This window comes from Glycine soja, chromosome 15 (assembly GCF_004193775.1).
Source record: "Glycine soja cultivar W05 chromosome 15, ASM419377v2, whole genome shotgun sequence".
In the NCBI taxonomy this organism is placed as follows: Eukaryota; Viridiplantae; Streptophyta; class Magnoliopsida; order Fabales; family Fabaceae; genus Glycine; species Glycine soja.
The window spans coordinates 13,367,393-13,393,627 of record NC_041016.1 but is presented as its reverse complement, the minus strand read 5'-3'; the positions used below and the strand labels follow the sequence as shown (position 1 = coordinate 13,393,627).

Below are 26,235 nucleotides of genomic sequence, written 5' to 3'. Positions count from 1 at the left end.
TATCATAGTAAAGCAACACATTATATATAAATTATTTTGACTTATATCATTTGTAGCAAGTTGACCATGGAAAATTAAACCATAGACACTTGCTATATTTTAGTGAAATATTTGTAAAAGAACATATCAAACATGTGAAATATTTTCAATACTAGCAAGGTTCAGTGGAAATCTTAATTTTCATCATAAACTTAAAATTGCAACCCTCCTCCTTTGTCCGGGCTGGGAACCGGCTGTGTTATATAACATGAGACACAGGCGGAGTTAATTGCTAGAAGTACGTGAGTGTTCCATGCGAATGAGAATTCTCTAAGATGAGTACCAAGCATTTGGAAGTTGATGAGCATGCCCAATGCAAAACAATGATTCCATCCATCCGTAATCTTCTGTTATAAGCCACCACTAGGGGTGTGTTTGAATATGCGTTAAAATCTCATTCAACACAAAAGCTTCAATTTTGTGTAATCACGTTTAGTGTTTGGGAATGCGCTAAATCCTATTTAATGCAGGTGCAAATGCCTAGACACTAGGGATGTGTTTGTTTTACCGTTTCAATTCATCAACAAACGTTCTGATGCTTTTTCTTCTTTTTTTTAGAAGAAACAAATTGTTACTTCTCCAAGGAACGTCCGTTTGGAACTTGTTCAACGGAAAAACAAACACACTAAATTGTTCAGTTTTGTGTTGGCGTGATGTTTTCATAATTCTAAAGGCCAACATGTTCAGCCAAGCTCTATGATAACGATTTTCAAACTAGACCAGACTAGCATGCATATATGCTTTAGACTTTTCAACATTTGTACAAATTTATGTGATCTTCTATTCACAACTTATTATATGCCATCTTGGATCCTTTTTATAAGAAAAAGGATAGTGTAAAATACACTATAACTTGTTTCTTGTAAAAAAGACCAGAGAAAATACACATTCGCTAACTATTCTTTAAGCAAACTCCTCACAACCGATGTTAATTTATCAACTCATCACTTTTTTGTGGGCATTAAAAAAGCTTGTGTAGTAATGGTTTCCTAATTTATCATTTTTCAAATGCTACAAAAGACAAAAGAATAAAGTAACGTTACTTGATCTCAATGGTACACCCTCCCCATTTAACTTAACATTAGAATTTTAAAAGAAAGTAGTTGTTGGAATGAGTGAAATTATTTAAACAATTACTCCCTCCATTTCATAACAAATGGCATATTACAAGAAGAAAAAAAAGCCCTAAATAAGTATCATTTTCGTTTTCTAATGTAACATTAATTATTTTTTTCATTTATACTCCTAATAATGTTTCTTAAAATGCTTTTGTATTGCATCGTCTTCCAGCAAAGAAGATTAACAATAAGATTAATTTCATAAAATTTTACATTCTTTCATCTATTTACTAGCCTTTCTTGGTTTGTATGAAAACCTAGGATGACACTTTGAAACAAGGGAGTAAAAAACATAAACTTGAAAAATTAGTTTTGTTGTCGTTCCTGAGCACATAAGGAGCCAATTCAACCAATAAAGCGAAACCCTCTTAATTTGTGTTCACTTCTCAAATACCTTTGGCTGCTGCTCACTTTATTTTCTGAGGGGGTTTAAGGAAGTAGAAAATCACTAGAAGAACAAATAAGAAAGAACTCACCAGGAACGGACAATAACAAGGGACGGAAAGAGAAACATACCAGTAGGCACAATCCAACTCAGCAAACTAAAACGGTATTTACTACTTGAGCTAATCCTGCAACCACAGGAATTAAAGGAGGGAAGCAAGATAAATAGAAGATAAAAAGGCAACCACAAGAGGCATCAACAAATTGTACAAACTTGTAAGAGACACTAATCAAAATTCCCACAAGAGGCTTTTCTCGCGACTATTTAAAGTAGATAAATGATACTCATATCTTGATGCACCATGTTTTCTACCATAGGTAACAATGGACTTAAAAAAATTCAAGTAGTCTATAACCACAATTTCTTTTATTTACTAAACTGATAAAATAAACAGCAATTTTTTCCATACTTACATAGTATATATTTCACTGAATAACACGAAACCAACCAGCCTTAACAAATTGAACTTCCCAATTACAAACCTCTTCATTTCAAATATTACCAAATTTCCCTAGTTAGGGCCATGTTTGACATTGTTAATAAATGGGAAAAGCGACACCAAGCATAGGTAATAATTTTTATTTAAGGCATAATTTCATAGACCTAAAAGATTATTGTCAGTCTATGCTTGATACACGCAAGTAATCTCACTAAAGGAAATAGCTTTAAATTCACCATCAAGCTAAAGAAATTCTAGCACATGAACATTTAATAGTTAACTGTTAGAAAACGTTGATATCAAGGTCGACCAATTTTGCAATCCACTTATCAAAAGAAATTTCAACACCATCATTATTGGCATGTAGATACATCAAATAGTTGCCACTTATTCAGCCACAGCTATTAACATAATTCATAATAGAATCAAATACTTGTTAAATATACGAGTGTAGCAAATAAATGATGAAGAATTAGGGAGCAGGAATAGGGATTTAAGATTTGCACTATTTTGTTTTTCAGTAGCTTGTACCAAAGTTATTTACTCATTAATGAAATGAACATTTTTTGTACAAAATCATTCCTTCACTACCAAAAAATATATACACGGAAAGAATTATTTACAGCTTCTAAGAGAAGAAACTCAACTGCCACAAAAAAGTCCACAAGAATGAACGAGTTACTTATTTATCACCAAACGAGCAGGCAATCCAAATTGTATAGCATTCATCAATTCAGACTATATCATCAACGATGCTGATCCATAACCTGAAACACCATAATGCTTAAATCAATACACAGAACACATGCACTAAATAGCATGTCTTCGTTTAATTTCTATTATTAAAGACATCAAGAACCTCTTGGTATAAAAACATGGAGAGCTATCAGGAATTATAGGCCTACATTTCTTATTTTTGTTTCTCACGAGCAACACTCAATCTCACCATTGGGTTTATTTAAAAGCTAACCAACAATCAAGGAAACCATATATGTAAAAGTCAAGACATGCATCAAATTAACTTTGAACAAAGATACAATTAATTTAATGGATCATATGCACAATAGTTTACATAGAAAAAAGTCAAACTGCAAAACACATACATGATGTCTGAAACTATTGCTAAATCATTCACATACTTAGTTATCCTACTAAAAAACAGGTGGCTGTATGCACTTATAATGGTGCAATAGCATTTATGGGTCATGGCCACAGGACATGCTAGCTCCACTACCATCGTAAAAAATACAAAGCCTGCTATGTTATACTTTGATATATGCAACGGAAAATTGTATTTATTAGTAGTTGGAATTAGATTAGTTCATACAAATATTAGACAATATTAGATTTAGAGTACACCTAAAAAAAATTACTTTGACATTTTCATAAAGATATATCAACAACCAGAAGATATCTTACATGTAATTAGGAAAATCCTGGAAATGGAATAACTAAAACACAATGCAAGTTCATAATGGAGCAGACTGCAGATTAAGTAGACACCAAATGAGTATAAGGCATCGCATTTATTAATAGATAAACATATCAAGTCTTTATACAAAGGAAAATGACTCTACAACTATTCCCCTATATATTCCTTTGGCAGTCACCCCAGGTCTATATCAACTATCAAGTAATATAAAAATAAAAAAAATAATATAACATGCTAATAATAAACCCCATGAACACCAGATTGTTTTGAGAGTACAAACGTACAAGGTAAGATCACAAACAAGTATACCCTTGCAACTCATCCAATTTGATGCAAGGTGAAATATAAAATAAGTGTCAAGTCTTCAGAATGCAACATCCAACAATTATGGCAGGAGTATAATACTGCAACAAAAACAACAATAAGAATAAAAACATACTAAACGTTCCAATCCAAGCAAAATATTTTTTTTTTCTGATCGGTTGCACTGACCAAGCAATCACAATTAAGGTGGGCTAATTTTCAAAAGACCCATTAACATATGTTTAATAAATCGAAGCCATATTCACTAAGAGTTGAGTGCACAGCAGTGCATAAACCCACTAAACCAAAAAATTTACAAAATGAGGACATGTAAAGGAAGGAGAGCAGAAGCTTCTGAAATGAAATGATTAACTATCCGCATTTGCTCCATTCAACTAATCAGTTTACAAAAAGGAAGAGATTAATACAATTTCCATTCAACTAATCAGTTAAAAAAAAAAGTCAACATTTGCACCAAAGAAAGATATGTAATGAAAGACTAAATGAACACATGGGCAAATGCATAGCCAGCAGAAAAGCAAAATGATGTAAACTGTGATTGGATACCAAGATTAAATACATACCTATGGCAAAAATTCTGCCCACTCAACAATTTCACAAGTGGACCTCGGAAAAAACAACCTACAAAAACATTAAGTTAGAGTGAAGCTGTAAACAACAGAATTTGCCTTCGGCAGTAAGTGTATACCAGCATCAGAAACCCAATCAATGCCTAATTCAGTGATCCACGACACCTGCATAATAAGTACATATATAAATGATCTGGCTTGAACTTGAGTGATATTAAGTAGTAACTCATTCCAATGCTTGAATGTGTACCAAAACATGTTTGACAATAAACAAAATATTTTAGGTAGATATCCATGTGTGTGCAACAAGTACTGTACCTGATGTGTACGTAGCATACATAAATGACAACCACTTAGGAGAGTGTACATGCATCACAGTATACATATCATTGTTTGAATAAATTAAGGTAATTAAAATATCTGACCATGATAGCAAGAATAAAGATATGCTACGAAATTGAAGCATAATTATCTTACTTTCTGGAACCACAGTTACAGGGAATCTTTTTCTCCTCCAAGGGGAACTTATAATTGTATGTAATTTCTTCACCAGCAGCTATATGCCGTTTCGCATATATGAAAATCTTCTTTTGACCCTCAACAGATATAACCTTTGTATAGCAGTTGGGCTGCCAAAAGCTCCAGTTCAAATCAGGAAGAACGTGAAATCAAGAATAGAAGTGACACATGCATATGCCCCAAACACTTCTTTAAATGTATGGATACAAAAAAAAATGCATTTAAAAGTACACAAGTACCTCACAAGAGTGGTTAATAAATCTTGCAATCCCACCTCTCTTGGTAGCATCAACCTACATATACTCAGACAAGAAAAGCAACAAATGTAGCATTTCAATAGTTGTCATTGGATTCAAATTTATCAATATACACTTTATCTAGAGAATATTAATTAGCAGACATGCAAAATTACATGTAATTTAACACTTCATTTGGATAAGATTTTTGTATATTAGGTCTTATTTAAGCTTATCTATAGGTCTAACCAGTCATAAGACAGTTATCATGTGTCTGGAACTCTAGATTGCCTTACAAAAGAAGCCTGTGTGAGCCAAATAAGCCACACGTGCTATAACAGGGAATTTTAGTTCTCAGTCAAGTGGAGATAATGTCTTCATGAATCACCCAATGATCAGATTAAGAAAACCACAACTATCTATTTAGTTAATCATCCACTAGCCCCTTTGTAGAAATGTTGGCTTTACCAAATTATTAAATTCAAAGTTCAAACCCAAGTTGCAGAGTCAATCATTTTCTAGGTCAGCATGAATCCTCGTCAACTTTCAAAAAACGAAATTTCAAAACACAACACAATGCACGAGGTATAACTCTGGCTACTCTTTGGTCCATAACCTTCATTACATTTCAATTGCAGAAAAACATGAGTAAAAAAATAGCAATCAATACCAACATAGGGTGGATAGGGAGAATAAAATATAAGATTCATCTGACACAATGACTCCATAATTACCTTAGAGAAGCAAGATAAATGAAACTTCCAAAATCTAAAATTTAAATACTACAGCAATATATATATATATATACACTAACCACATAACCATCATCAAGTCTAAAAAGGTAACTGCTTCCAATTCCCATCTTCTCATACTGGCGTTCACGTATATCAGATATCTGTGAGAAAAAATAATAGAAGTTAATTGATCCAATGAAAAAAAACAACTATATTCAAAATACAATATTGACCATGGCATGGTAGTCAAATCAAGAATTGAAATGCAAATCAGAAGACCAATTAAGATTCATGATCAACTATTCAAAAAATAATACAAAATGTTTTTAAATAATAGAGCTCCAAAAATTAAAAATAAATTATTTCCTCATTTACAAAGCAAAATAAGTATTACGTTTCTTCAAGCTCTTCTTTCTCTAATTTTCTAAACCTAACTAGAAAGAAAAAAAAAACCCTTTTTGTTGTTCAGCCACCTCTTCTGTTCCTTTCCTCTGCCCCTGTACATCTGAAGATGCACAAATCTGATGTGCATTTCACCTCATAACCCCCCCACCATTCTCAGTCCCAATGCCAGACCATCCAACAATCAGACACTCACCCCTTCACTGGATTATCCATACACCCCAGTTCCCTGATTACTGGTTCACTGTATGTGTCAATCTAGGCTGGGAGTGATGGCTCCAGCAAACATCTCAAAAATTTATCCAACAAGCATTCTGGACACACCCATCCATCTCATTCTTGGTTCGTCACCCCACAGTAGCAGTTTGGCTTGCTATCCCTCCATATCATATTGCCAGAATCACAACAGAAACAACATTCAAGCAATTTCTCCATCCTTCTTGCAATTCAATGTGGGATTCCAGTTATTAAATAACTCCATGTAAATTGTATCAATTGGGTGAAGACTCACGACAAATCGCAATTTATGCAATTCGAGTTACCATGACATCAACTAAATCAGTAAAGCATTAGCATACATATGCAACAAGGAAAGATCTCTTCAACAATACTGTATAACCTACTTATTTTACAGTCATCAATAGCCTTAAAGTGTATTCATTCTTTAACAAAGCAGCCACTAGATAAGAAGCTTGTAAGAAACCCTGCACCCAGAATATGTGTGCTCACTCTAGTCCAATTAGACATGCAAAAAGTAGCCCATCCTCAACATCAAATTATTTATAAGAAATATGGAAATGCTATAAAGAGAAACCTACATAATTTGATTGACTTTATCCATATTGTTACATTCACTATATATAATTCAAAATTCACTTTGTAAAATCAACTGACAATATGATCATAAAATATGAATCTTTGTAACAATAGTGTTTTTACCCGAGGACGAATTAGTTCTCCAATATATTCAATCACAAAATCCTCTGCCTCAATTGGCTCCAAGGCAACAAGACCCCAGTCATGGATCTTGCTCCTTTGAAAACGCAAATGCTTCTTCCGTGCCTAAAAAATGCAAATCAATAGTTGAAATCTGATATATCCATAAGCTCTAAATAAAAATTACCAAAAACACTTTCATTCTTCAATCACCTTCAGTTGAGGCACTTTCAGAAGATCTGCACCCTCTGCAGCAGCAAGAAGGTTACGCAATTTCACCCTATTTGTTCTTGCAGAAAGACCCTTACCATTTGACAACTGAAATAAATTATTTTCAGAATCTATGCACTTGTTCCGGACACATGGAAGACCCCTAACACGTGCTTTATATGCAGGACTGGCACTTCGAGACCATTTATGCCATTCCCAACCATCAATAGAAGTCCTGGCACAGCCATCAGATCTAGGACATAAATTCAATGGCTTGGATTTAGCAGACTTCCTACTTGCCACAGGAACTTGTTTACTGGCTCCCAGATAAGCACCACCATTTGAAATTTTCAAAACCTTTGTAGGATGTGAAGATGTACCATCCATTTGATGTTTCCTTTTTGATTTTGTTACTTTCTTTGTTGCTGTAAACAGAAAAAGGCAACCCATAAAGTATATGTGTGTGTTCAAGACGAAATGTTAATGGTGTAATAAAAGTGCTCAAGGCAAGGTAAGAAACAAAAGAATGTTTTTTAAAGCCTTGCATGGGTGCAATAATCCAGAAAAATGAGCAAGATATCTGAATGTTAAAAAACGACCATGCTATTTGAATAGGAATACAAATTGTGAATCGGAAAGCCTGTGTATCGAATCATGAACCGAATCATATCGTGAATTGTAAGATTCATAATCAATAATATGTGTGTGTGTGTATTACAAATTATTATTCATTAGTTTATTATATTACATATATTATGCTTTATTTAGTTTATCATTACTATTATTATTATTCAATTGTAAAACATAACATATGCAAACTAAGACATATTCATGATTAATAACTAAAAAAATAACTCTAAGATCATGAGATGCATGAGTTCAGCTAAAATTTATTATAATAGAATAACAGTAAATTCATAATAAATATTTTACTATTAAAATTATTATATATTAAAATTTATAATAACTACTCTGCTATTAAATCTATTATATATTAATATATTAATTAAATATTTGTAGTTAAAAAACTATTACAGATTTTACCAATAGATTATATGATAAAAAGATATTAAACAATAGTTGAAATATAAATGCATTATCATATCAGTTAAATACTTTTTTATTTGATACAATACAATAAATATAATGTTAAAGGTTAAAATCGAGTACCCAAAGCTAAAGTCAAAATAGGTCTGTCTTGCAACTAAATAAACAGTCCAGACTACAGAGTTACTCAAGTACTAAAAAACAAAAACATAATACTAGGGTTAGGCCCAATAGGGATGTGAACCGGGTCATTTATTTTCTCTGACCCGCTAGACGAAAGCACAGCCAGAGCAGAAGTGGGGAACAGTTGCAGTGCAGTGTGATTAGCCCGCTCCGGCCACCGTTTACTTCAATTTTGGCAGCAAAAAGTGCCGCTACAGTCAGGTGCTACGATTCCTTCTGGGGCCTAACAGAACTTAGGCAAGAAACGTGCGATTCTTCTTCAGATCGCGATTCTTACAATTCAGGTCCGATTCAAGGAGCAATACAGGCACAAATACAATTCGTTCAATGCTTCGTATCACAAGCTTCATGACTTGTATCATATCGTATGAATCGTATCACAAATCCTACGATACTAACTACCATGAAAATGACACAAGAAAAGTTGAGTGAAGCACAATCTCAAGATTTTGAAGAATTTACAATGATCTTGAAACAAAGAACATAGGAGGAGCCCAAGAACGTTGAAGAAAATTGTTAAGAGAGATCTCATGATAAATATCTCTGAAGATTTGGTCTTTAACCAAGCCGAATGGCATCATGTGATCTATGTAGCCACCTCACTTAGTTATATAAGGCATTTGTTTTTGTTGTTGTGTGTGTGTGAAGACTGAACATTGAATAAAGACATTCTACAACAGTCAGATAAGATTTGACAACAAACAAGAAGCTGAGAAAAATACAAGACTCCAGTGAGAATATATCATTAACCTACCATTTTGTATCTCTCTGGAGCAATGACTTGTGGTCTTCTCTTTAACAGTGTCATCACGATCACAGCCATCACTTTTGGCAACCTTCTTCATGCCAACACTATTATTAGTTGACACTGAAAGCTTCTTTACATTGGATTTTACAAAATCCTTAACATCATCTAAATAAGGAAAAGTGAACAGCTGTAATTACTTTACAAGTTATAATTATGAAACCAGTACCAACAAATTAACTAGGAAAAATACTTTGAACGTCACCTGAAAACTTCAACACTTTTCGACCAGCTTTATTCTTTAAAGATAATTGATCATTGTGTGAGCTACTATTGACACTGACAGAAGATTTGCCCTTAGAAGATGTATCCTTCTTCCCTTTAATCATCTTTGTCTTTCCATGTTTAGCAGAAGCTATTTTAACCTCTGCAGCCTCACCAACATCTCCAGAAACATGTTTCCTTAACTTGGTCACAAGCTGCTTCCCTGTCCTAGAATCATTTTCTGCTACAGATTTTGAGAAAATTAACTCCTTCTGCGAGAGCTTCTTGCGGCAATAGGTATACTTTCCAATCACCGGCGGAACTTCAGAAGAACTCTTTGCTCCTTCCTTCACTCTTCCCAGTCCAGAGGTAGCACTATTCAAATGTTCCTTGCTTGCATCGGCCATTTTTCTTTTCTAAAGAATTATAAAATAAAACAATAAATTTACAATAATAAGACAAAATAAAACTAAACAAAGACAGTAAGAGAAATCAAGGTGAAATGCAGTATTTTAAGTTCTCATAAATATTGAATATTTGGATTAATAAAATTCTTACCTTATGACCATCAGACTTAAAATGTTTCTTTACAGTACTTGATGATATAAAAACTTGCTTGGGCACAGAATTAAGAAACAACAACCTCCACTTTTCCAGAACTTCATCATGCAGTTTCTGTCGGCACAGTGCTGTAGCAACATATTCTGTTATCTTAGGATTACTTTCAGCCGACCTTGAAGGTCGAAATTTCGAATTATAGTGAGGGACAACTGTTTGAGATTTCTCAAGCCCGGGTGGTAGGTCATCAATCTCCTCTTCAACCACATCATCTACATATCCACACAACTCCTTAAATGCTTTCGAAAATATGTCAGACTTATGGTTTCCAGATGCAGACTCGCCAAAAGAATTTCCAGCCTTTACAGGATCCACTGACTTGTCATTTAGAATTTCCTTCATAGACGTTTTATCCGCAAGTATCCCTGAAAAATGAGTGCCACCGACAGCAACCTGCAACAATTAAAGGATTCTTCAATATAACAGTGTCTGGTACAACAAAAGAATAAGAACACTTATAATCAAGTTACCTCATTAAATTTGTTTTCTTCTGGGAAAGGAATTAATTTGTTCACTTCCTTTTCAACAAAACTTCGAATGTAATCAGCTAAAGACACCTTTGAAGAGAAGTGAAGCTCATTCTCCACACTTTCAAGAATGCAAGTCAAATCTCTAGAGTTAACATAAGGGCATGAAACTTTTTGACCTTCTAGTAAATTTCCACCTTTGAGGCTACTGGGAGATGAAAATAACAGGGGACAATTTTTTTCGGTTGTCAGTACTCCAAACTGATTATCGCCATCAACATTGCTTTCAGAAGAATCTGGATTGAAAACCAACTGTAGGATAATTGCATGATCATTATAGGTGTACAATTTAAGCAAAAAACTCAAGCAAGCTACACATTAGTCAGTACTCACAGCTTCTGATTCAATCTTTTCAGTATGATCTTCACATCCATTAGCAGATGGTTGAGGCTTAGGATGAGACCAAAGCATCTTTTTCCTCCAGGAAGATAAGTATTCTGCTAGTGTGTCAAAAAACACTGCATTCCACATGACTTGCATGGAATAATCAAGAAGTACCTTGCGAACCACAGCAAATGACCACCAAAAATTTTCAATGCTTCCAACTGATTTAATAATGGCTGGGGGCAATCTGGAACTTTCATGACAAGTCTGATAGTCCAAAGTGTGGGAAGATGCAGGATCACTGGAAATAGCAGAACCTTTACTAATCTCAGCAGAAAACTTAGACTGTTAAAGCAAATATTCAACAGCTTAGTAAGATGCACACAATCTCAAGCTTTCAACAATAGTACTTGCAAAGCAATTAAACATCACCATATTGTTTTCAGGAGTACAGTCAGCTGATTCAAGCTTATGCCTCTTAAGTTTCTTTTCTGTAACAAATTCTGCAATGATATCACCAATAATTCCATCTAGCACAACTCTGCGAGCAGCTTTCATGATACCCATGTGCAATTGGGAAGAAATGTCCTCAGATATTTCACCAATTAAGTTTACCATTTCACCAACCTCGCTACTTGTGGAAACTGATCTACAAATGGTTCCAGAGATATCTCCTTTTAATGTATTTACAGCAGACAATAGCACAAAGGTGTCATACTTATTGTCAGAATGAGAGATCTGTAAATTAACGTAAATCAGTCACAATAGTGAGTGTCAGAAATCAGAATAACATTACTTTTTCTAGAGAAAGCAAGGGCAGAAATAGTGTCCACAGAACTAGGCTAGAACTCGCATCACTGTAAGAAGAAAGCGAAGAGCGGGAGATTCTATTCAAGCACTGATAATGGAATCACACATAGGAGGGGAAATACAGAGAGAACAACAATAATAAATGGTTGGAAACTACCAAAAGAAAAGTAAAATTTAAAACATTAACCAGGTTATGAGTTCAGTGAAGTTTCAAGAGTGAAGAACAAGAAGTGTTGGAATTGAGATTGTCAATGGGTTAAATGGTGCCTTTTACGGTGGGGAAGATTTTCCCTTCCCCACCAGTGCAACAAGAATATGCCATATTTCGTTAATATGCAACTTAATGTTCCTTAAAATAATAATTATTTATTGGTCCTCTCTTACATCATCTCCTTCCCTTTCCTTGTCACCACCACAGTTTCCCTTTCCCCAGACCCAGACCCAGACCCAGACAAACAGCAAATGATCAAGAGATAGAGAGAATTGTTGAAACAATTCAATCTTTTCATCATCACTGGCCACTGCTGCCGCTGGAGAGCAAGTCGCCGGAACAAATCAAGAGAAAGAAAAACAAGCCAATGACCTGGAGAAGGCTCGGTTGGACAAGAGGTCTTATCTGCCGAGAGAATGGACAATGTCAATGACCTGGAGAAGGGGGGTGTAGTTGTCACTGGTGTTGGATACCTGCAACATTTTCAGCAAAAATGCTTGAGGGAAGCCACAGACTAAAACTTAATTTCAAAAGTATCTTATATCACGTATCTGGTTTGTTTGTTTTTTCAAGATGCTAAATCAATGGTTATGTGGACCACCGGTGGGGAAGATATTCCCTTGTTCATGTTAAAGTGCAGCCTCATCACTGCCAACATTTATTTTGGGGAGGGGGTGGGTTCTAGACCATAACAGAGCCTATGGGAGGGCAAGACACCAAACTCGTAAAGCTTGGGGAGAGGGGAAAGGATGTTCCATCAGCATCCCAATGAGAACTTGTTGGTCAATGTCCCAACCAGATGAGCTAGGCTCACAAGACCATTGCCCAGATCATATGTGAAAAGAAATACCATACACTACCATAAATAATCTACCCAGCAATATAAAAGGAATGAACCAAAATGCAATGTGGTTTTATCAACGTTACAGCTATTATTGCCACAACTAGACACGACTCCATGAGGACCATGAATCTCAACCACTATCCTGATCCTTATTATCAACTTGCTTTGGTTCTCTTTTCTCCTGCTTTTGATCATTTCATTTGTTCATAACATCAAAATGAAATAAATAAAAAATTCAAAGAAACTCAATATCATGCTAACCAGTCTTATAATATTCTAATATAAATCCAGAAGATATCCTCGTAACTTGTGTATTTGATTAGGGCTTTAGGGAAAGTACTGAGATGGGACATCAGTATACTTCTGCATGAGTCAGCAATTCCCATTAAGTATGAGAATGCTGTCAGTAAATTAGTAAAGTTGAGATTACGATGTTAAATTCAGATTACGATAGGAAATCAGAATCTCTAGAAATAAGGGGAGAATAAATTGTTCCTTAATATTATATATTTTTAGGATTAGGCTTTTATACTTCTCTCCCTATTTATATGCTGTAAATGATTGACATTAGAGTATGGAAAAGGATTAGCATACATCCTAAGTTTCAGAATGAAAATTGTATTTTAGCCTTGAAAGGAAAGATTAAAAGATGATGTCAAACAATGGGATAATCATTCATTCATTTACAGCAACAGATCTGCAGCCTATAATATCATTTCAATGAAAAAATATTTGCATCTTACCACTGTTGAATCTTTAAGATATCCATGACGATGCCAGGATATCAATTCCTTAATAGAATGTGGCCCATGTTTCATACCCTTCTCATCCTCATAAAGCCAACAGCATTCTACACCTAACTGAAATAAGCAATAAGACACACTATCAGTGTATGTCAAACTGACTTCTAGATGACAAAACAAAGGGCAGATATTGCACTACCATCTGACAAGATATTAAACTTTTGAATGCCTCTGAGTTTGAATTTAAGCGATTGGATTCCTTAATGCAGTAATTGATGTGCGACTTTGAAACTGGCTGTGAATCAGGATTAACAGCCAGAGGAGCAGCATGCTCAAAAAACCTATCTTGCTCATATACTGCCAATGTAGGCACCCTTGTGCCTGAGATACCCAAGCTCAGATATGCAAACCCAGTGGAAACATGATCAGGGAACTGCTTGAAGTAATTCAGTGGTACAGGGTTCATTATTGTGCCATTAATCACTGGATACACAGGAAGTTCAGATGGCAAGAAACCAGAAGTTAGGCCCTCATATAACTGCTCCTTAATATAGGGACCACACATTTGCCCATTTTCATTCACATACATCCATCCACTCACAAAAGCAGGTTGTTGCACATAGCCACAGAAACTCTGGTCCATGTGCAAAATATGCCCTGTGGTAGAACACACAGGAACATAGCCACTATTAACATTTGATGGGCAGCTCATCTCCATTCCAGAATCTGGATCAACTTTATCATCAGTATTGCTGGAAGAGGGAAAATCACCAGTACCCCTGCACCAATGGAAGCATTCAAGCAAATAAGAGAGTTAATATGAAAAGAAGGGGAAGTAAGTTTTTCACAGGTTAATATCTCAAAAATTAAAAAATGGCCTTAATTCAATAGCAGTTTTATTATCATATGGAAATGCTATATCTTTAATATTGATTTAATTCCATCTGATTGTCACCATCCTTCTGTGTCTTTAATGTTTTTTACAAAAGAAAATAATTTATTAGAAGAGATGCAACCAATGACGAATATAAAATATCCCACTCAAGGATACCCAAAAAAAAAAGTCCAAAACATTAACTAGCTTTTCATCTCTCCTCACATTTTCCAAGCTCCCTTAGGTGGTATCGAAAATCTTCCATTCCCAAATAAACTACTTTCCTGAAAATGAGATTCCCAGGAATCCTACTCTTGAGAAAATTTATAAAAAGTGTTTACTTATTATTCAAATTTCCTAGAAATAGTATATTTATTGTCAATTACCATGGGAAAGATTAGTAATTTTATACTCGATTACAATGAGAAATTTCATTCCCGCTATGAAGGTAGGGAAGTTTTATTCCTACTTATTCATAATGAACATTCCAAGAATCTTTTATTCCAAGGAAATATCTGTATTCTCTTCTAAGTTCTACCAAGCATGAGAAATTTTTATTCCCATGTCACTTTCCCAGGAATGTTTTACATTCCTTGAACCAAAACACCACCTAAAAGAATTCATGCACAAAGAACCAAAGAGAGAGTCCATAAACATAACCCAATCTAATTAAAAATTTCTCCTTAAAAATCCACAGCCTCATACCAACCAATATCAGCAACTAAAATGTTTACTAAAAACTTAGCCTTGCTTACTCCTTCCAGAATCCCTCTAACAGATCAAAAGAAGTTGCTAAACACTTGAAGAAAACACCCTATAATCACCCCAGACATCACCACAACGAAAAGCCCCATTAAGGTTCTCCACTATAAAGTCCAGAAAAAATGAGTTTACTGGACATACTGAAAAAATGACGACAAAAGAGCAATAAAAACTTTCCATGGGAATTGATTGAAAATAAGAAAGGTAATAAAGGTAAAGGGAGGCCTCTGAAAATGGTATAGTCACTATCTAATTATTTTCCAAAATTCTACCTGTAAATACCCACATTTAAAAAAAGGATAGAAGAACAATGCCCTGAGAAATGGAGTGCCAAGGACTTGAGTGAGTTGTAGCAGTAGCAATTGATCTTATTTTTCATAACATGGAATATCTGTGTAATTCAGAAAAATGTGGAATTCAAGTCACTACTGAAATGACACAGTAGCATGTAAGAAAAATCCATTTACCAGCAGTCCAAGGATGACAAATAGATAATAGTTAATTGACTCTGAAAATCAAAGGACTGGTTGGAAAAGTCACAATAAAAGATACAACCAAATTGAGCCTCGATGATGTGAATGACAAAGCACATTTAACAATTTATGAATGGCAACAATTTTGATTAACACATTCAACCAGATAAATGTCAACATGACAGGACGAACAAGTCAAAATATCATGTAATGCCTACAAATTGAAGACCTTTCTATATCTTGATGCGAGAACAAGGAAATATCACTGGAAATTCCTGCATCAGCAAGTAAATCATCTTGATGTCCAAGATCTGACACTCTTGGCCTTTTTCTAGAAAAAAAGGGGTCATCTTCATCGAGAAAGACAGTTGAGAAGACCATGAACCTTTCCCAATAGAAAATTCTGGGTCAACAAAAGAGGACTCAACCAAATTAAAAATACACAAAGTAATGTGAAAGTTTTAAATTGGTACATATAAAAAAACTACAATAAATAAAGTAAAAAATGCCAGCATTTGAACCATATAAAACAGCTATCAGCTTGAGATGTAACAGAACCAAACTATTTGATAGAGTATATAAACCAAATTTCGTTTCTTTCCAAGTTCCAATATATTATTATGGCATATTAAGAACTTACTATATAACTCATAATCAAAAATACGTAGTTGTAAAGAACCAGCTGAACAAACATACAGAGAATAATATCAAATATAAAATAATCTTCTACCTTATACTACCACTACTTATTAACAATATGCATGAGAGAATGAAAGTAAGAGAGAGAGGGAGAGAGAGAGAGAGCGAGTCACTCAGAGAGAGAGAGAGACTCAGCAAGAGAGAGAGACCCAGAGAGAGAGAGATACTTAGAGAAAAACAGAATGTTAGGACTAGAGAAAGAGAAGGAGAGAGAGGACGGGAGAGGGAACGGCGTAGGCCCTATGCGCCGGTGAAGGGAAGAGGTAGAGGGAGAACGGATGAGAGTGGACGTGGGTTTTTGAAGGCTACAGGACAGTGTACGGGGAGACGGAGGAACTTGGCTTGTATGGATGCACAGCACGAAGGGCAACGATCCAGTAACCGAGGACGTAGTGATGAACCTGATGAGGAGGAGAAGTGGACAAGGGTGGTGAGTAGAAGGTCCATGAAAGCGGTGCAGAAGTTCTCACCAGTGGGAGGACAACTAGAGGCAGGGGGCAGAAGTATACAGCTTAGCCGAAACTGGAGGCATGAGGCTAATATTACCTCCTTTTACTTCACACACTTCCCTGTTGAAGCTAATGAGAAGTTGCTATGGTGGCACTTCAAAAAATGGGGCGACGTCCGTGAAGTATATATCGCCAAAAGACTCAACAAGGAAGGCAGGAGGTACGGGTTTGTGCGCTTCAAGGATGTTAAGGATGCAAAAGGATTGGAGCTAAGGCTGGATAACATTTTCATTAACGAACATAAGCTTTATGTCAACCTTCCGAGGTTCGACAGGTCAGCCCGACAGGAAGCACCGCAGGCAAACAAACTTGCTGGGGGGAAGAAGACGATCGAAGAGAGCTGTAGGGATGCAACAAACCACGGGCCTCCTCGGAGGTCATATGTGGACGCAGTGACTATGGGGGTATGTCAAGGCCACAAGAGGGTAGACGAAACTCGATATTCACCCGTCTACATCAACCTAGAAGTTACAGGGCGTGCATGGTGTGAAGGAACCTGGACGGGTAAACTTAAGAAGATGATGGAGGTAGACGCTCTGGAGGATCGCCTTGCGTGGGAGCTTGGGTACAGTGTCGATTCTCAGTTCCTAGGAGACGATATGGTGCTTCTCCCCGGGTTGTCCGACGAAAAGGCTCGGGCCCTCATTCAGTCGGAGACGGAAAAAGGTGACTCCATCTTCTATGAGTTGAAGAAGTGGTCGCCGTTGTCCAGACCCAGTAATAGGGTCGTTTGGCTCCAGTTGTGGGGCTTCCCGGTACAGGCATGGGAGATTCAAAGCTTCAGGAAGGTGGTGGCTGCTATTGGTGATATTATCGAGCCCGACGATGACACAGAGGACCGTCGTCGTTTTGACAGAGCTCGTTTAATGGTAAGGACCCCGCTGCCACCAACGATAAGGTCAGACGTCAATGTCCGTGTGGGGGAGCTCGAGTACAAAGTCTGGATTGTGGAAGAAGCAGGTTCCGACGGTGGTCTGACCAAGAGAAGACCCTCGCCGTCGGAGGGTTGGTCGGAGTCAATAACGTCCGACGACGACGGGGTGGGCTGCGATGAAGGGGACGACGTTGACACCAACTTTTCATTCTCGCCAGAGTTATCCAACCGGAGTTCTTCCCCGACGTTTAACCAACGGGTACACTGTAGGACTCATGGTTGCAGCAGAGATGGCGAACCTCTGGTTAATACCCACACTAACGAAACCTACCAGGATAAGGCAAATAGTTTGGAGGCTACTATGCTGGAGTCCATTTCCGGTAAAGTCAACCTAGGGGACAGCTTTGCAGCACCTCAGAAGACAGCAGCTTATACGAAAAGGGATACTGGCCAAAACATACCACAGGATGGTTGTAGGCACAATCATCACACACAAGGTAATAATTTGAATGTTGAAAGGAAAGATGCAGAAGGCCAGACCTGCATTGGGGAGCTACAGAAACAAATCACGCAAACCCCCTCCCCTATTCCTCTGGAGCAGAATGGGCCTCAACGTCTAAAGGGCCCATTAGAGTCCCAAGGAGGGTGCAATAAGGAATTTCTCTACCCAGTGGAGCATATGGGTACTAATGAAGGTCAAACTCACAAAGAGGGTGGGCCAAGCGAAATCACAGGCCCATTAATGTCAGTTGAAGGGTGCCACAGAGAGGAGCCCAGCTCTGAAACTCATTCTTTAAAAGTGAACTCAGACAAGTTTGTTAAAGTTTACTCCCGACAAAAGCCAACTTCCCAATCTGGGGCCCGGATGTCTCAACCTGCAATCCAGCACTCTTCAATCCCTCTTTGTAGTCTAAAACCAGCAGCCACTCAGCCTGAGGTTCATAATCAGCCTCCCGTGAATTCTGGCGGGAGATTAAGTAGTGTTATTCAATGCAGTGATGAGTTGAAGTCAGAGGCTCAACACCTATGGAATTTGGGAAAGGAATTGGGCATGGAAACAAAATCAGATAGTTCAGAGTTTCTTCAGAATTATACTTCTATGGAGTGCAGAGACAGAGATGAAGCCAAGGAGTTGGGGAATAGGAGATTTTCTCAATGAATATCCTATCTTATAACGTTAGAGGGCTGGGTAGAGGAATAAAGTGGGCCTCTATCAGGAACTTGGTTGGGAAGCAGAGGATAGACCTTCTCTGTTTGCAAGAAACAAAGAGAGAGTCTATGGATAAGGTAGTGTGTAAGGCTTTATGGGGACAATCTGAGTTTGATTGGGAATGGGTCCCTGCAGTTAACACAGCAGGGGGCCTCTTGTGTGTCTGGGACAATATCAACTTTAGGGTTGAAAATAGAAGAGCTGAAAGGGGATTCATTTTGCTGGAGGGGGTCTGGATGGCTGAGGGTCATAGGGTTGTGGTGGTAAACATATATGCTGCCTGTGATCCAGCAGTTAAAAGACAGCTTTGGCAGAGACTTCTAGATCTGAAGAGTCAGTCCCAGGTCCAATGTTGGTGCCTTGTAGGGGATTTCAACTGTGTTAGGAACCTGACTGAAAGAGTGGGAAACAACCTCGGGCCTCCAGACACTAGCATCATAGCAGATTTCAATGACTGGCTAGCTGACATGGAGATAGAGGATATCCCTTGTTTGGGCAAACCTTTCACCTGGGTCAGACCAAATGGTTCTTGTAAAAGCAGGCTCGATAGAGTACTTCTTTCGGATGACTGGATTGCTAAGTGGCCTGATAGTTCTCAGTATAATCTAGAAAGAAACTATTCAGACCATTGTCCTATCATGTTGCAGTCCAAGTTAACTGATTGGGGCCCAAAGCCTTTTCGAGTCTTCAATGCTTGGCTATCTAATAAAGACTTTAATAAGGTGGTGAAGGATTTTTGGTCTGCAACTCAGCCTATGGTTGGGGAGGTTTTGCTTTGAAATGTAAATTGCAGAAACTTAAATATAGGCTTAAAATCTGGAGTAAGGATCAGTGTGGGGATCACAGCAGTAAGGTGAAGATTATTCAGCACAAGTTGAATGAATTGGAGGACTCCCTAATAGCTCAACCTACTGATCAGCAGGTTCTAGAGCTTAAGAAACTCCAATCAGACCTATGGGAGCAATCTTTTATTCAAGAATCTATGTTGCGTCAGAAATCCAGATGTAAATGGCTTAAACAGGGAGACAGTAACTCTGCTTACTTCCATAAAATCATCAACTCAAGTAGAAGAAGGAATACCCTAAGGGGGATGCATCTCAATGGAGGCTGGGTTGATAAACCCTCAGTCATTAAGGAAGCAGTTCTCAAGCACTTTAAAGACAGATTTGCAGAACCTTGTATGCCTAGACCTAACTTAGATGGAGCTATGTTCAAAGCTCTGTCTTCTTCTCAAAGTCAGATGCTGGTGGAAGCTTTTAAGGAGGAGGAGATAACTAATGCAGTGTGGGCTTGCGGAGGAGACAAAAGCCCAGGGCCTGATGGGCTAAATTTTTGTTTCATTAAGCATTTCTGGAACATCCTGAAACCTGAATTCCTTAGGTTTTTCTCAGAGTTTCATGTCAATGCAACCTTCCCTAAGGGCCTAAATTCATCATTCATTGCTCTTATCCCCAAAATCAAAGATCCCCAACTCCTTACTGACTTTAGACCAATATCCTTAATTGGATGTGTTTATAAAATCATTGCTAAAGTCCTAGCTAATAGGGTCAGCAAGGTTATGAATCACCTCTTAGATGAAAGGCAATCAGCCTTTGTTAAGGGCAGACAGATGCTTCATGCAGTTTTAATTGTTAATGAGGTTGTGGAGGAGGCTAGGAGATGCAAGAGACCTTGTTTGCTGTTTAAAGCTGATTTTGAAAAGGCCTACGATTCCGTGTCGTGGCAATTCCTCTTTTATATGATGAGAAGAATGGGTTTTCAAGATAAGTGGATAGGATGGATTAAAGAATGTTTGTCATCAGCTTCTATATCCATTCTAGTGAATGGCAGCCCTACAGAAGAGTTCAAACCCCAAAGAGGGCTGCGCCAAGGGGACCCTTTGGCCCCTTTTTTATTCAATCTAGTAGCTGAAGGATTGTCAGGAATGATGAGAGAAGCTGTTTCAAAAAACCTTTATCACAGTTTTCTGGTGGGGAAGAATAAGGTGCCGGTAAATATGCTCCAATTTGCTGACGACACTATATTCTTTGGGGAACCGTCTATGGAAAATGTCTCTCTTATAAAAGCTATGCTCAGAAGCTACGAGATGGTATCTGGCCTTAGAATTAACTTTGCCAAGAGCCAATTTGGGGCTATTGGCCAATCTCAGCAATGGAGTCGATCTGCAGCTGAGCTCCTTAATTGTGGACCTCTGCAGCTTCCTTTTACCTATCTTGGGATGCCCATTGGAGCTAACCCGAGAAGGTTAATGATGTGGGAGCCCATTTTTCGAAAATTTGAGGCTAAGCTTAACAAATGGAATCAGAGGAAAGTCTCTATGGCAGGAAGGATCACTTTAATTAATTCTGTTTTGACAGCCTTGCCTCTGTTTTATCTGTCTTTCTTCAAAGCTCCTTCAGCAGTGTTAAAGAGGCTTATTTCGATCCAAAGGAATTTTCTATGGGGTGGAGGTGCTGAAGGGAAAAAGATTGCTTGGGTGGCTTGGGATCATATCTGTGTTCCTAGAAAACAAGGAGGGTTAGGAATCAAAGCTATCAAGGACTTTAATAGAGCCCTTCTCATTAAATGGAAGTGGCTGCTGTTCCACCAATCAGACTACTTGTGGAGCAGAATTCTTACCTCAAAATACAAAGGTTGGAGAGGGTTGGAGGAGAATTCCCACAAGCAGACTCATTCCTATTGGTGGGCTGATTTGAAGGCTGTAATGCTCCACAGCAGTATGGAAGGGGTTCTCAATCAGATTAAATGGAAACTGGGCAGTGGTGACCAAATTTTATTCTGGGAAGATGCTTGGATGGGTGATGGAAGAACTCTCAGAGAAAGATATCCTGATTTGTATCAAATATCTTCTCATAAAGCTGAGACAGTGGGAAACTTGGGGTCCTTTGGAGAAGCAGGATGGCAGTGGAATTTCTCTTGGAGGAGGAACCTCTTTGATCATGAGATGGTCAGTGCATCAGACTTTATTGACCAGGTTTCAGCCTTATCTCCTAATGCAACCTTCAAGGACCAGTGGGTTTGGGGTGCTGATCCAAAAGGAACTTTTTCTACATCCAGTGCTTACCATTTTATTAGAGAAGCTCAATCAACAGCATATCAGAATCAAGCTTTCAGTCAGTTATGGGATATCAAAGCTCCTCCAAAAGCCCTAGCCTTTGCTTGGAGACTTATGTGGGATAGACTTCCGACTAAGGATAACTTATCTAGACGGCAAGTCGCGCTTGACAGTGACCTATGTACCTTTTGCCAAAGCCAAGTGGAATCTGCCTCCCATCTTTTCTTTTCTTGCAATAAGATTATGCCACTGTGGTGGGAATTTTCCTCTTGGGTCAACGAAGCTAGAGTCATGCATTGTAGGCCTGTGGATCACTTCACTCAGCACCTCTCTTTGGCTGCTTCGCAAGCTATTAATAGAAAGTGGAAGGTTTGGTGGGTAGCAGCCACAGTTTCTATTTGGAACTATAGGAACGCCATGATTTTTAAAAATCATCAATTTGCCATTTCTAAATTGGTGGATGATGCAATTTATCTTACCTGGTCTTGGTTGAGGGGGTGGGAAAAGGACTTTGCCATCCCGTTTAATCAATGGTCATCTTCTATGTCCTTTGCCTTCTCCTAGTCTGGGAAGGATGGGTGGTTTTTTGTAAGGTCTCTAGTTGGGGAAGCTGTGTAGTTTTGCTTTATATCCTCAGCCTATGGCTTTCTTTTTGTATCTCTGTAGTACCTCTGGTACTATCCTTATTTAATATCTAATATATGATACTTTTGGCCGTTCAAAAAAAAAAAAACTACTTATTAACAATGGTGTGAAAATTGCAAGGGTGATCACAGGATTGCACAATCTTGTGATTTTTCGCCTCAAAACTGTGTTGAATCTGAAGCAGGATCAAAGCACACTCCAGATCACACTAGCTTGCAATCTTCATCATGAAACGTCGAGTTTTAAAATCCATGTTGATCTTCCACAAACATGACTTTGGGTCAGGTTTCAGTTTGAAACCAGTATAATTTTTACCCAACCCAGGTCGCAAAAAAACACAATGCCTTCTGTTTAAGATCATTCTCCCACAGTTTTCCTTCATCTAGGGTTCTCCTCTTTGTGCTCTTCTAGTCCAATTCTTTATCTAGGGTTTTTTCTTTGTCTGAACTTAGACCTTAATCCCAGGTACATTTTGTTCTTCTCTTGTTGTGCCTCTGTTCTTGAGTCCACTTCTCCTCAATCGAGTTTTGATCTGTCTCTGTTTTCTACTGCCTGTTCTACTGCCTTGCACTCTAGCCTCTGTTCTTCAATTCTCCTACACTTCTGAAATCTGAAACTCTTATTTTATTGTTGGCTTGTGCAGCTGTGTGTTCTGCCCTTAATCTGAAACACTTGCACGATTTGTTCTAGGCATTTAGGCTAGCTAATTATGAGTTAATTATGTTTTTTTTTCACGTGACTTATTATGAGTTCTTGTGGAACTACTGTTAGTTACAACTTATAAATCTATGAATATAAATTTTCGGTTTAAGTTTAACTTAAATCATTTACAAGATATTTTCCTTAACTATGTCATTTTTATTGCATCTAGATCTTTATGTATAATTTTGCATCTTCTGGGATAAACTTACAATCCTTGTAACGATCCTTCAATTTATGATCTCTCGTTCCCTCCAGATCCCATTTAAGATCTCGGTTTTCACAACATTGATCAAATAAGACTAGAAACTTCTAATTCCCTTCCCCATAGCAAGCCTGACAGAAAAAGGGAGATTGAATATAACAAGTGTTTCACTGTTCAGATTACCTTGATTGCACAGTTGTGGCAATGGATCTAAGATACTCCTTCCACTTTTCTTGCTAGCTCAGGTTGAGTTGCTACAAAATTGATGTTTTTTATTAGTAACACATCACACACATGAATCAGTTATCAGTAATTGTTAAATTTCATAGCTAATGACAGATGTCAGCACATATCAGAAAAACACATCAACTATGATCCATGACATGCAAACGTCCTTGTACCAACAAAAACAGAAATATGGACAATTTATATCATAATAACTAACACAGAACAATAAACAAATAGGAATAACAGACGATGTATTAGGAGCTGAACGATAGATCAAAGATTAAAAAAAAAAAAAGGATAAACATAATTTGGCCTCATTTGATGGAACAAGGACACTTTGCTCTAAACTACATGCATCCTTAATAAACTGACAACAGACATCATAAATTATCATTGCATCAAGAATAACTGAATTAGAGCTTCATGTCATAAATGAAATAAATGCATCGGTAGCACTACCATTTACTACTTCCTTTATCACTCTACGCCTTTTTGGAATGCATGGACATTGCACAATACACAACTGACACTTAACATAAGCACCTTCGAACGAAACACAGAAAAAGACAAGCAGAATCGTAAACGGAACACCAATCTACCTATAATTAATCGCACCACAATTTTTTCGCACATTATGGCAAACTCCCCTATATTCGGTACACTATTTTATAACAAGACTATTCATTCACCCACTCACCCTTCGACTAATTGATCAATAGATAAATAACAAAATTCACGATGCGCGCGTATGGCAGATGAAGAAAGAGTGAGCGGAAAAGCGGGTTTCACGAGAATCGAGAGAGAAAACCTTTTGATCGCGCAATCGCGTTGGTTTTGATCTGGTGATTCTAGGGTTTGGGTGAATCCGTTCGTTTTCTCGCAAACAGGGGGATTTCAATTTTCAATTGGGTAGGGATTGGGAGAGACCAGATCAAAACAGGGATTAGGGATCAGATTTTGTTTTGCTCTCATATTTTGCAGTTTGCCCTCATCTCACTCCTTTTGTTCCTTCTTTTTTAATTTAGAGTTAATTAAGTTTTGCAGTACCTCAACTTTTTTGAATTCCAATCTTTAGTCTTTAAAAAAAAATTATAACTTTTAAGCTTCTATTAATTTTTCAGAATTTTCAATTCCTCTAGATTTATTTTCTCATTTCTAATTCCTCGTTTATTTTTATTATTTAAAATTAATCTCAAATATAAACTAAAAAAAAGACTAAAAATGATAAAATAATAATTAATTTTGTACAATAAAAATAAATGAGGAACTAAAAATGAATAAATTTTTTTTAGATGAACTAAAATTACTTACAAGAAATTAGTGAATAACTAAAATTTATTAAAAAAAATTAAAAAACTAAAAAATAAAATCTAAAAAATTTAAGAAGTAAAAACTTAATTAAACCTTTTTATTTTATCTTGACTTGCTCAATTGCTCAGGTCTTCGTTGTGAATAAACCAGATGAAGGAAACAAGGGGGATAATTAGGGCCATTTTGGTGCTTAGGTACAATAAGATAAAATAGGATATATGAAAATAACCAATTTTGTAGGATAAAAGTAAAATAAGGATTAATTCTATAGGGTATTTGATTCAATTTGCCGTACACAACACAAGAAAATATTAGACTGTTGTATAGGATAGAGATATGTTAAACTGTGATTTTGGTTTTCAATAATTTTAAATTCTCTATTTGGATTTACTTATTTCTAAATTAAGATAATTAGTTCTCTTATTTTTCAAAATAGATAATTTTGATTAATATTAAGTTAGTTGACAATTTAAAATTAAATATTGATTTTAACGTAACATTTTAGTGTCGACATTAACATGACTTTTATGTAACACGTGATTAAATAAAAAAAATTATTTGTAAGAATAAAATTCATAATTTCTTATTTAGCGTTAAAATAGTAAACCAATAAGACAAATTGTTCTTTTAGTTAGTTTTAGTTTTACATGTTAAGAGTTATTAATTTTTTTCAAATTACAAACATTTATAAATTTAAAAAGATATTTAATATATAAATATTTTAAATTTTATTTTATATCATTATATATATTTATTTTAAATAGATTACATATTTTTATTTTTATTTTATGAATTTATAATTAATTATCATAAACTAATACATAAATTATTTGCGTAAATTATTTTGTAAATCTATTTTAATATACAAATTAATTCTACTCCAATTATATAAATTAATATAATTACATCAGTTAATATGTAAATTATACAAATTATGTAAATTTATTTAGATATGTAAATTATTTTTATTTT

At 36.5% G+C, this 26,235-nt stretch overlaps 1 protein-coding gene across 8 annotated transcripts; it reads right to left on the bottom strand.

The window, feature by feature from the left end:
• Positions 1 to 24,957, bottom strand: LOC114387244 (histone-lysine N-methyltransferase ATXR7-like). Of its 8 annotated transcripts, none has more exons than XM_028347387.1 (21): positions 24,650 to 24,957; positions 23,908 to 23,978; positions 16,058 to 16,231; positions 13,919 to 14,498; positions 13,720 to 13,836; positions 11,544 to 11,849; positions 11,121 to 11,456; positions 10,731 to 11,039; positions 10,201 to 10,653; positions 9,644 to 10,058; positions 9,388 to 9,546; positions 7,407 to 7,828; positions 7,197 to 7,319; positions 5,936 to 6,016; positions 5,125 to 5,178; positions 4,844 to 4,995; positions 4,486 to 4,531; positions 4,361 to 4,418; positions 2,689 to 2,808; positions 1,674 to 1,729; positions 1 to 402 (listed from the first exon to the last, which is right to left on the bottom strand). In XM_028347387.1, exons 3-17 carry the CDS (start codon positions 16,207 to 16,209, stop codon positions 4,510 to 4,512), a joined length of 3,681 nt encoding a protein of 1,226 aa, XP_028203188.1. In that variant the 5' UTR covers positions 16,210 to 16,231; positions 23,908 to 23,978; positions 24,650 to 24,957; the 3' UTR covers positions 1 to 402; positions 1,674 to 1,729; positions 2,689 to 2,808; positions 4,361 to 4,418; positions 4,486 to 4,509. The 8 variants fall into 8 exon arrangements, with proteins under 8 accessions (XP_028203188.1, XP_028203187.1, XP_028203185.1 ...); XM_028347386.1 differs by lacking the exon at positions 1 to 402 and adding an exon at positions 579 to 1,576; XM_028347384.1 differs by lacking the exon at positions 1 to 402 and having other exon boundaries at positions 579 to 1,729.
• Between the last annotated feature and the right edge of the window lie 1,278 nt (positions 24,958 to 26,235).

Coding starts and splice junctions, on each gene's coding strand:
- LOC114387244 (XM_028347387.1), bottom strand. CDS start 16,209: ATGGTCTTCTCAACTGTCTTTCTCGATGAAGATGACCCCTTTTTTTCT. Junction 5,179..5,935: donor GACTTGATGATGGTTATGTG/GTTAGTGTATAT, acceptor GAGTATATGTAG/GTTGATGCTACCAAGAGAGG. Junction 4,996..5,124: donor TTATTAACCACTCTTGTGAG/GTACTTGTGTAC, acceptor AGCTTTTGGCAG/CCCAACTGCTATACAAAGGT.